Genomic DNA, 12,475 nt, shown 5'->3' on the forward strand with positions numbered 1-12,475 from the left:
GGAACAACATGAAAAAGAAACAAGGAAAACCACGTAACTAGTCTTGATGCCATATTTACATTGTTTTATACATGACATGACTAGGTAGTTAGACTTTATGCTAAAGTGAATGAGGAGTTGTCAAAGGTGTTTAATAAAGTAATTCTGGGAGTAACACAGAAACTAAATGGGAGGGTTTTATGGATTGAATTATGTCCCCTGGAAAAAATATGTTGAAGTCTTAACTCCCACTACCTCAGAATGTGACCTAATTTGGAAGCAGTCTTTATAGATGAAGTCAAGTTAAAATAATATCAATGGAGTGGGCCCTAATTCACTATCATTATATCCTTATAAAAAGGGAAAATTTGGATATAGGCTGACATGACAGAGGGAAAAGCTGTGTGAAGAAAGACGGGGAAAATGCCATTTGGATATGGAAGATTGAGTGACCCATCTACAAGTCAAAGATTGCTGGCAAACCAGCAAAAGCTAAGGGAGAGGTGTGAATCAGTACTCCCTTGCAGCCCTCAGAAAGAACCAATCCTGTTGACACTGAGGTTTTGGACTTCTAGCCTCTGTGAGGAATAAGAATGTTCAGGTTGTACTTATAGAAAATCTAGCCAGCAGTAGGTTAAACAGGTATTGATTTATTTGTTTCAAACAACAAGCTGTCCAGAGCTGGCACAGCAGATCAAGAAGTCCGTCAGGGAGCCAGGCTCCTTCTCGTTCTCCTATCATCTTCCTCAACATCTAGTGATAAGATGGTTACTACACCTTCCAGATAGGGAAGAAAAAGAAAGAAGAAAGGCTGTACGGGTGCCTGTCCCTCACAGAAAAACAAAAACTTTACCAGAATGCCTACTTATTCTCATGGGTCAGAACTCGTGTTACTTGGCCAACTCTACCTGAGAAGGTGCAAGGGAGACAAGGAGAATGACAACTAAAGATAGACAGCAGTGGGGGTGGGGTGAGGGATGGATTTGATGATGAGGAAGTCCCTGGCAACCTTATCAAAAGCAATTATTTCAGGGGTATGCTGCGCATGGGGAGTATATTAAGGGTATGTTAGGCTTGTTGAAGACTCTCTAGTAGATGAGAAATGAGAATAGGTCATTCATTTCTGGTATGTGCAAAGGAGAATGATGGAGGAGGCAACGCTCCGAAGGGGAAGGCGGACAGGTGTCTCGCTTAGTTTTAGGACTGTGGATACTTGAGCATGTTTATAGTCTGAGGAGTAGAAACTATTGGAGAGAGGAAGATTTGAGGTATAAAAAGTATGAAATAAAGGTTAACTCGTGGGGAAAAGCTGCAGAAAGATGAGTGGCAGGGGATTAAACACGTTCTTGAAAGCAACACCTCTTCTAAAACAAGAAAGAATGGAAGAATAACAATGGCAGAAGTATGGCTGTGTGCAAGGAAAAGTGGAATTAAAGCCCGCGAGCTGGTGTGCGTCTCCAGTCCCAGCTACTCAGGAGAGGCCCTTGAGTCCAGCCTGAGCAACATAGAGCCCTCATCTCAAAAAAAGAAAGAAAGAGAAAGAAAAGAGTGGAATTGTGGAAAATTTTATTTTCACAAACATATGCTTTAAATCTGTTGATAAACTTTGAATTAACTTTTTTTTTATTTTTAATTTCAGTGTGCTTGTTCATGTTTGTTTGAAGTACTCCTTTTTTGTTGATTTTCTTCTTTCTCCTGCGGTGCTGGCTGTTTTTGATGTTGTTGGTAGAGACGGGGTCTTACCCTGGCTGACTGCTGTTCATATGGGTTTTGAACCTCTGAGCTCAGGCAATCCACCCGCCTAGGCCTCCCACAGCGCTGGGACTACAGGCGTGAGCCACCACGCCCGGCCTTGAGTTAACTTTTTATTTATTTATTATTATTATTTTTTTTTTTTGTAGAGGCAGTCTCACTGTACCGCCCTCGGGTAGAGTGCCGTGGCATCACACGGCTCACAGCAACCTCTAACTCTTGGGCTTACACGATTCTCCTGCCTCAACCTCCGGAGCAGCTGGGACTACAGGCCCCCGCCACAACGCCCAGCTATTTTTTTGTTGCAGTTTGGCCGGGGCTGGGTTTGAACCCGCTACCCTCGGCATATGGGGCCGGCGCCCTACTCACTGAGCCACAGGCGCCGCCCTGAGTTAACTTTTTAAAGATCAATCTTGAATTTACTATTACTCAATTTGTGGGAAAGCATCAGAAAGCAGTTAAGATCTCACTATAATTTAAGTTCTGTTTTGTTTATTTAGATCATTTGACCAGACAGGTAGGTAGAGCCCACCTGTCCACTTTTTACGACTTACAGAATGGACACCAAGAAGAACAGCTTCCATGAGCATCTCAACATTTCACGCCCCCAGGCTGGAGGGCTCTAGAGGGTATGGGAATGATACGTGGCTTTTTTCCTCACCCTTCTGCGGTACTCAGATTATCGAAGAGACAGCGGTGGCAAATGGCAATGGCCAAAACCCTTGCTAGAAGCACCCAGAACTAGTTGTGCAAATTTATTTTGATCCTCTCAGCTCTTGCACCTTAGAACGTCTTGAAGGTTGCGCTCAACAAGACTATAAGGCAAGAAGCTGCCGAATGGAAACTTCAGAAAACCGGGAAGTAAAAAAAATCCATCAAAGGAGAAGAAACAGCGATGATCCAAACTACGGCCTCAGAGACTTCCAAAACATGAGCCCTAGTCTGCCCAGCTCACCCTGACGCCTGCAAGAAAACGGCTCTCACTTTTTATTGGCTGACCCTCTCGGAGTAGAGACCTTTCTTTATTTTCATTGGTTGTTGCTGCTGTCACGTCCTTTTGCCACACCCATTTTCTTTCCTGCGTCCAGTGAGCTTTGGGGAAGAGTGATTTACAGTGGGCCGGGGGCGGGAGTTCGCGTCCCGCAAGCCTGTCTCCCCCTCCCCAGCACTGCACCCCGCCCCCAGTCCGAGGCCCCGCCCCAAACTGAGGCGGGCCCCGCCTCCCCCTCCCAAGAGGGCAGGGACCAGGCGGCGGCTGCAGCCGCAGGAATATGCTGGAAGCCGGCGGGCGGGCGCCTGCGAGGTGCTGAAGGGACAGTTCCCTCCGCCGAACTTACCCTGCGGGTGGGGCGGCCCGGGAGCCAGCGGGGCACGTGAGCGATGGAGACCATCTGGATCTACCAGTTCCGCCTCATAGTGATCGGGGATTCCACCGTTGGCAAGTCGTGCCTCCTGCACCGCTTCACCCAGGGCCGCTTCCCCGGGTTGCGCTCCCCCGCCTGCGACCCCACCGTCGGCGTGGACTTCTTCTCCCGCCTGCTCGAGATCGAGCCTGGCAAGAGAATCAAGCTGCAGCTCTGGGACACGGCGGGACAGGAGCGGTTCAGGTAGGGCGGCCCGCGCCCGGACTCGGGGACCACGCCGCCCCCTCCGCCGTCCAAACGCTGCTTCCCCAAGCGCCTGCCCCACGGCCCTTGTCGCGGGAGGCTCCGGCCCTTCCCTCTCGAAAGTGCAAACACTCCATTCTCGTTTCCCCTTTGCCCCTCCTCTTCCAGGGACGACTTCCTCCTCCGCAATTTATCACTTCTTTCTTTGGCGCCCATTTCCTGCGCCCCCCGTCTTTCCTTTCCCGCCTGAACCAGGGTCGAGGTCGCCACCTCCCCTCTTCCCCTACCTTTTTTCCCCCTGCCAATATTTTGATCCGCTTCGTCACCCCCTCCCCCGCTGCCTTCTCTGGAAACTCGGCTCCCCGCGCTGCGCACCTGGCCGACCACCCTCCTCCAAGCGCCCCTTTTCCTGTCCTAACCAAGCAGCTTCCCGCTATGTGGCCCGGGAGAATTGCGAAGTAGGGTTCCCAGATTCGTAATTGGTCCTTTAGCTTTACTACAAGCAGCGCTTCAACCCAGGTTACTGAGTGAGCTCACTGGGCATCACAGGGAAATGAATGCGGTAATGATTTGAACACCTCACTGCCCTGAATGCGGTCTTCACAGAAATACGGGGTCATGACCCGTGGGAATGGGGCTTGTAGGGCGACTAGAAGCACCAGCAGGGACACTGGCACAGCCGAGGGTGTTTATGTATGTGTGTGTGTTTAAGGCTTGAATTGTCTTTAGAAGTTGCCATCATTGGTGGTTTGGTGGGAAAAGAGATATATGTTGAGATTTGTCAGGAACTTTAATTTTGCTTATGAACGGTACTTAACGTTCCAGGGTGATAATAGAACAGAAAATAACATTTCAAAATAGATAAAGAAGGATCCAAATAAATAGTCTCATTCCAAATGTTTACCGGGGACGTGAAAGATTTCACTAAGTAGACTTTTGTAAATAAAAAGTAAACAATTATATGCATTTCCTGCATATTGGAGATGGAACCAGATTTAAAGCACATTTTAAATTTCTAGGATTCAAACACACTTCATTTTAGAGGAAGGAAGTAAAACTGTTGTATTACAGTGTTTTGTTTCCTAAAGATTGCATTATCAATTGGAACTGATTTAAGCAAGCATTTTGCATTTGTCAGCAATTGCTGTGCTTGCAAAACACAGTGCTCCATGAGGGGACTTCCCAAACATGGCTCTCCTCGCCCCCAGCCAGCATCCATTCCAAATGAGATCAGCCTACATCTATGAGAATGGTCCAACATTCAAAGTTTTGGCTTCCTTTCCCGGCTATGACACTGATTCACAGAGATGAATCAACTGCTTCACTTGCTTATACCTTACTTTTCCTGTGTATGAAGTGGAAAGATGCTAAGGCCAGCCCTTCAGAGAGGTGTTAAAGGTTATTGATTTGATTCTATTGTATGATACATTAGAATTCCATGAAGAAATGTTTTCCCTTTTTGGTGCCCTTAGCACCGTGGTTATGGTGCCAGCCACATACACCGAGGCTGATGGGTTGGAACCTGTCCCAGGCCAGCTAAACAAGGACAACTGCAACAAAAAAATAGCCGGGCATTGACTCAGCGCCTGTGGCCCAAGCGGCTTAAGGCTTTAGCCACATACACCTGAGCTGGTGAGTTCGAATCCAGCCCCGGCCGCCAAACAACAAAGATGGCTACAACCAAAAAATAGCCGGGCGTTGGGGTGGCACCTGTGGCTCAAAGGAGTAGGGAGCCGGCCCCATATGACGGAGGTGGCGGGTTCAAACCCATCCCCAGGCAAAGACTGCAAAAAAAAAAAAAAAAAAAGTGTGTGGTGGGTGCCTTTAGTCCCAGCTACTTGGGAGGTGGAGGCAGGAGAATCGAGAATCACTTGAGTCCAGGAGTTGGAGGTTGCTGTGAGCTGTGATGCTACGGCACTCTACCCAGGGTGACAGTTTGAGGCTCCGTAGCCAGCCGGGCGCCTGTAGTCCCAGTTACCTGCGTGGCTGAGGCAAGAGAATCACTTAAGCCGAGAGTTTGAGGTTGCTGTGAGCTGTGACGCCACAGTACCTTACCTAGGGCAACAAAGTGAGACTCTGTCTCAAAAAAAATAAAATAAATAAAAAGAAAGAAATGTTTTCCCTTTTCAAGAAGCCTCTTTTAATTAAAATAATTCTTCCAACTTCTGATTCCTCATCTATAAAATTAAGGGAGTCATAAGCTCTAAGATTCCTTCCAGTTGTACCATTCTAAGTTAATTGTAAATTCCTTCACTTGTATTCTCAATCAGAGATGAACTTTGAGATATTTGGAGGTCTGAAAAAAGCATTTGGCTCTGCGCCGATAGCACAGTGGTTACCGTGCCAGCCATATACACCCAGGTTGGCGGGTTCAAACTGGCCTGGGCCAGCTAAACAACAATGACAACTGCAACAAAAAACAGTTGGGCGTTCTGGCCGGCATCTGTAGTCCCAGCTGCTTGGGAGGCTGAGGCAAAAGAATCACTTAAGTCCAGGAGTTGGAGGTTGCTGTGAGCTGTGAGCTACAGCACTCTACCGACATAATAAGACTGTCTCAAAATAAATAAATAAATAAATAAAAATAAGAAAAAAGCATTTACTAATAGCTCTTGCTCCAACCTATAAAGTGAATACAATAAAAGCCTATACTTTATGCCTTAAACTTCCAGCAACCATTGTGAATTGAAAACTACATGAAGCATAGGTGGTAAAAACTTACTGTGTCTAATATTTCCTTAAAAGTAGCTTCTCAACTTATTGACAGGAAAGTAAAGGATAATTACCTCGGTAGACTTTAAAGCCCTTTCTGCTAAATAGATGATTGTTTTTTAATGCCTTTAAGAAGAACATAAATGGTAATTCATGTTATATACATTATTAAAACCAGAGCATAACTCTCCCATAACAATGCAAGGACATTTAGGGAATGTTTATTGACAGTGAGTCAGACTTTATTTTGTTTGGCTCTTTACCAAAGTTATATTCATAAGTACATACATATTTCAGTAGCTACCTCAGAATACTTGCTTTACTCTCATTTATTGGAATGTTTCACCATAAAATTGCATTTGAAACAATTACTGTTAAATTATTTTGTATCTATCTTCAGGAAAATACATTCTTATTTTGTATAATATATATCTTTGCACATTATATTTCATAGAAGGGTATAATAGTTCTTGAAGATGTATTCCTATCATTAGTCATAATCACACAGGAAGAATTTGTAGGAAATGTTTTTTTTAATTTATTTTATTTTATTATTATTGTTATTATTATTTTTATTTTATTTTATTTTTTTTTGCAGTTTTTGGCCGGGACTGAGTTTGAACCCACCACCTCTGGCATATGGGACCAGCGCCCTACCCCTTTGAGCCACAGGCGCCGCCCCTGGAAATGTTATATTTGAAAGTTCATTAGTGATTAGATATAAACTAACAAAAATGAACCTACTTTAGACAGCTCATGCAGTAGCTAGAAAGCAGAAGCAAATATGTTACAGAACAATAAAAAAGTAGTGGCTGGGCAGCGCCTGTGGCTTGGTGAGTAGGGCGCCGGCCCCGTATACCTAGGGTAGCGGGTTCAAACCCATAGCCCGTTGTTGTGGCGGGCGCCTGGAGTCCCAGCTGCTCAGGAGGCTGGCTGGAGGTTGCTGTGAGTCCTGTGACATCATGGCACTCAACCGAGGGCGGTAAAGTGAGTCTCTGTCTCAACAAAAAAAAAAAAAAAGAAAAAAATAGTAGTGGCTGATACTTCACCATGATCAGCCTCAGTTTTCAATGCTCAAATTAACATAGTAGTGGAGGATAACTACTTGGATAAAATCAAAGAAACAAAATTAAAGTGAAAAGGACTTAGGAAAATAATGTGTATGTGAGCATAACTGTAAACTAATGTGATACTCAAATGTTAAGTTTTTATTATTGGGTGGGCACGGTGGCTCACACCTGTAATCCTACCACTCTGGAAGGCTAAGGCAGGTGGATTGCCTGTGCTCAGGAGTTCAAGATCAGCTTGAGCAAGAGCGAGACCCCATCACTACTACAAATAGAAAAATTAGTGGGCAGCGCCTGTGGCTCAGAGAAGAAGGGTGCCGGCCCCATATGCCAGAGGTGTCGGGTTCAAGCCCAGACCTGGCTAAAAATTGCAAAAAAAATAGAAAAATTAGCTGGGAGTTGTGGCTGGCACCAATAGTCCCAACTACGTGGGAGGCTGAGATAAGAGGATTGCTTGAACCCAAGACTTTGAGGTTGCTGTGAGGTATGTCCTTACAATCTCTACCCAGGGTGACAGATTGAGATTCTGTGTCAAAAAAAAAAAAAAAAGAATGGAAGTCAGTCTTCCAAAATGTAAGAGTTTGGGATTGTTTATATAGACAAAGTTCAAGGAAACGTCACAGAATTTAACTTTGTTTTTGTTGTTGTCGTTGACACAGACTCTCTATTGGCCTGGGTAGACTGCTGTGGCATCAGCCTAGCTAATAGCAACCTCAAACTCCTGGGGTCAAGTAATTCTCCTGCCTCAACCTCCAGAGTAGCTGGGACTACAGCTGTTCACCACCACACCCAGCTAATTTTTCTATTATTATTATTATTATTGGTAGAGACAGAGTCTCACTTTATCGCCCTTGGTAGTGTGCCATGGCATCACACAGCTCACAGCAACCTCCAACTCCTGGGCTTAGGCGATTCACTTGCCTCAGCCTCCCAAGTAGCTGGGACTACAGGTGCCCGCCACAATGCCCGGCTATTTTTTTTGTTGTTGTTGCAGTTCGGCCGGGGCTGGGTTTGAACCTGCCACCCTCAGTATATGGGGCCGGCACCCTACTCACTGAGCCACATGCGCCGCCCTAATTTTTCTATTTTTAATAGAGATGGAAATCTCTTTCTTGCTCAGGCTGATCTCGAACTCTTAGCCTCAAGGAATCCTCCTCTCTCCTTGGCCTCCCAGAGTGCTAGGATTATAGACATGAGCCACTATGCCTGGCCTAGAATTTACCATTTTTCCTTGTGAGGCTTAATGCATAATTACAATAGTTTGATTAGTTGAGGTGGTCTTGTTCTTTCAGGAAAGGTATATTTAACATTCCATAGTACTAAAGATGTAACTGTCATAGTATAGCTACAGTCTCTCTTTGCCAAGTCCTTGGTCTTAGAGATTCAAGGAATGAATCCACTGTCCACGAGAATAAGTGAAAGGACAGATGTTATTGATGGCTAGATAAGGAAGCCTCCACTGCAGCGAAGGGAAGACCCAAGTGGGTAGTCCATGTGGGCCTTTTCCTAATGTGTGGGCAGGGGGGTTTGGGAGGGAGATAGGATATTAGTCTGGAATATGTCACAACCATTTGATGCCAGAGGCCTGTGGGCAGAAGTTAATTTTAAAACTTCCATAGTGGGTGGTGCCTGTGGCTCAAGGAGTAGGGCGCCAGTCCCATATGCCAGAGGTGGTGGGTTCAAACCCAGCCCCGGCCAAAAACCACAAAAAAAAAAAAAAAAAAACTTCCATAGTGCAGGGCGGCGCCTGTGGCTCAGTCAGTAGGGCGCCGGCCCCATATACCGAGGGTGGTGGGTTCAAACCCGGCCCCGGCCAAACTGCAACCAAAAAATAGCTGGGCATTGTGTCAGGCGCCTGTAGTCCCAGCTACTCGGGAGGCTGAGGCAAGAGAATCGCTTAAGCCCAGGAGTTGGAGGTTGCTGTGAGCTGCGTGAGGCCACAGCACTCTACCGAGGGCCATAAAGTGAGACTCTGTCTCTACAAAAAAAAAAAAAAACTTCCATAGTGCAGAAGAATTGGGTCCTTACAATCTTTGCCCCAGGCGAGGCCTTTTCTGCTTCTTAAGGGAGTGGTCAAGCTGATTTTTTACAAGCTTGTTTCTGTCCAGAGAAAGTGGCCTGCATAGAGCCTGTTTGAGGCCTAGAGAATGGAGCTCTGAATCTGAGCCTGCTCAGGCCCAGAAAAATGGGGAGTCTCTGTACAGCCCTAATCAGGGGAACCCTGTATCAATAGGGCACCTGTTTGTGCAGTCTGGTCTGAGTTGGGTACACGATAATAAAGGTGGTGATTAATCTATAACAGAGATCAGTGATGGGAAGGGGGAGATGGCTCTCTGGCCTTTCCTAGTCATTTACAGATTGATCAAGAACAATGAGGAAGAGACTTCAGCTATAATTCAAGGCACAGAATTGCAAATATGCTGCGTGATTCAGATCACAATCATTTCTGTCTTAAGGCTTAACTTGTGTGTTGGGGATTCCAACAGATTTTAAATTGTATTTATTTTTACAATGTAACACAAGTATATTACATAGGTATTGTTGGTCATCTAATGCAGATCTCTTTGGGAAAGAGAAATTTGTGGAAGAAGGAATGAGCAGTTACAAGTGTCTGTTTTTTTTTTTTGGTGTTTCAGAGTAAAATGGTACACGAGAGGAAGCCAACATCATTTCTAACAAGTGTAGCAGAATGTGAAAAGATGATTTGTGTAGCCAAACATATTTTTATTCGCCAAAGATTATTTTCAGCATCTACTATGGGCATTCGGAATTTTTTGAGTGATTGCATAGTCAGTCAGTATAGTCAAGAAAGTAGCCAGTAATTTGGAAAATGTGTTATAGCTTTCCTCTTTTTTTTTTTTCAATGAATCAGTCGATTTAGCATATGTAGCCACAACCTCTATGTTGCAGTGATGTATGAAGGAAATTATACACCCTGAGGTCCTAAATACCAAATATCTGAAGGCCCTGGGCCTGCAATAGGCAAAATTGTGAAGTGGATAAAGCTTATTCTCTGGGAAAGGCCTTTCCACCTTTCTTTTTTTCTGTTTTTGGATAGTGAGAGCATGACCCATCCTTCCCCTCTATTCTTCCTCACACATCAATCAAAAATCTGGCTATCCCTTAATCCTCTATCTTGGCTTCAGGGAGCAGAGTAGCTGGAAGACCAAGGCACACACACACACGAAAAAAAAATTTTTTTGAGACACTCTCACTTTGTCACCCTCGGTAGAGTGCTGTGGCGTTACCACCTCCAACTCCTGGGCTTAGGTGATTCTCTTGCCTCAGCCTCCTGAGTAGCTGGGACTACAGGCGTCCACCACAACGCCCAGCTATTTTTTGTTGCAGTTTGGCCGGGGCCAGGTTTGAACCCTCCACCCTTGGTATATGGGGCCGGTGCCTTACCCATTGAGCTACCGGAGCCGCCAGGCACACAAAATTATTAATAGTTGAGAACAACTTAGTAAGGGTCCTGCCTGGAGTTTCTGCATTCCAAAAGAGAATGACCCCCAAGAGAGACAATGATTCATCTGGAGGTAACATTTCCCTATTGGCAGTTACTGACATGTGACTTGATAGGTGTTGGAATTTCCTCTTATCATCCACAGTGAGGACCACCTATTCTGACTCACTGCCCCCCAGCCCCATTTAGCTTTCAAAGCAAGGACTAGAAACAATGTTAAAGATGATTTGAGTACAAGGATAACCACAGTGTTTTCACATGAAGAAAAGTACTTTGATCAGTCTGAGACAGGAAATTTCCAACCGCTGTCAATCAGCTTGGCTAGCATGCAAAACCATTGCAACAGAAAAGAAAGGTGGGCCCTTGAGTGATACTGACACACACACACACACACACACACATACATATACCAGAGAATATCAGATATAATCAAGAAGATATTTTAATTTTCTCTAAAGTAAAATTCCTACAAAGCCTGTACTTTATGATTTTAATAAATCTGCCTCGGCTCAGTGCTGGTGGCTCAAACGGCTAAGGCGCCAGCCACATACACCTGAGCTGGTGGGTTCAAATCCAGCCTGGACCCGCCAAACAACAAGGATGGCTGCAACCAAAAAATAAATCTGCCTCTAAATATCAGTAACTTTTTTTTTTTTTAAAGATGCTCACCACTTTATTTGTTTGTTTGTTTGAAACAGGATTTTCTTCTGTTGCTCAGGCTGGTCTCAAACTTTTTTTTTTTTTTGGTTTTTGGCTGGGGCTAGGTTTGAACCCGCCACCTCCAGCATATGGGACCGGCGCACTACTCCTTGAGCCACAGGTGCCGCCCCTAAATATCAGTAACTTTTAATCAATTCTGATATATATGATTCAGGGAGATTCACTTTAAAAATTGCCACCTCATACAATATGGCCTAACCTACTATGAAATATATAATAAAGTCCTGTACTGGCCTATAGGAGTTCCAGAAAAATGTGAAACTGAGGTCAAAGTATGTGTTTTAAATGTACAAAATTTTATTTTATTTTATTTATTTTTTTGAGACTTACTCTGTTGTTCAGGCTAGAGTGCTGTGGCGTCACCCTAGCGCACAGCAACCTCAAACTCCTAGGTTCAAGTGATCCTTCTGCTTCGTCCTCCCAAGCGGCTAGGACTACAGGTTCTTGCCACAATGCCCAGCTAATTTTTTTTTTTTTTTTTTTTTAGAGAAGTCCAGTTCTTGCTCAGGCTGGTATCAAACTCCTGAGCTCAAGTGATCCTACCACCTCAGCCTCTCAAGAGTGCTAGGATTGCAGGCGTGAGCCACCACACCCAGTCTATACAAGAATATTTTTACATTCAGCTGTAAAAGAGTTTGAAAATAAAGATAGTGGATCTATATATAAGCATTACTGAGAGAATGTTAGTGGCTAGCTAGTATATTAGGTTAGTTTAAAAATCTTAACAGTGTTCTCTTCAATATTCTTAAAATATATTGGTTATTTTTATTTTCCTTCTTACAGTAATGAATCATTTGTAATTTAGGAATACTTTGCTAAATCAGATTTTTATTATTACTATTGGCTGTAAGTCTCTAAGACCATCCACTGATATCAATAGCCAGGATATAAAGAAATCATTGAAAATACCTCAATACATTGAAAAATACTGAGGTGAGGAAACAGATTTCTTTCTTGTTCTTGTTTTCACTTTACTAATATAGTGAGTGCATCAGAAATCACATAATAAAGGGTCTTGTTTTATTTTGTTTTTTGAGATAAGGTCTTGTTTTGTTGCCCAGGCTAGAGTGCAGTGGCATCATCATAACACATTGCAGTCTCAACTCTTGGGCTCAGGCGATCCTATCGCAGCCTCCAGAGTAGCTGGAATTTGCCACTGTGCCTAGCTTTGTTTTGTT

General features: G+C 44.4%; 1 protein-coding gene across 1 annotated transcript in view; it reads left to right on the forward strand.

The window, feature by feature from the left end:
- Window positions 1-3,045: 3,045 nt before the first annotated feature.
- The window catches only part of RAB39A (RAB39A, member RAS oncogene family), a 35,797-nt gene continuing 26,367 nt past the window's right edge, over window positions 3,046-12,475 (forward strand). The window contains exon 1 of the mRNA XM_053593830.1: window positions 3,046-3,338. Within this exon, the coding sequence (XP_053449805.1) occupies window positions 3,112-3,338 (227 nt within the window). The 5' untranslated portion in view covers window positions 3,046-3,111. The remainder of the gene's footprint in view (window positions 3,339-12,475) is intronic.

Source organism: Nycticebus coucang, chromosome 6, assembly GCF_027406575.1.
Source record: "Nycticebus coucang isolate mNycCou1 chromosome 6, mNycCou1.pri, whole genome shotgun sequence".
In the NCBI taxonomy this organism is placed as follows: domain Eukaryota; kingdom Metazoa; phylum Chordata; class Mammalia; order Primates; family Lorisidae; genus Nycticebus; species Nycticebus coucang.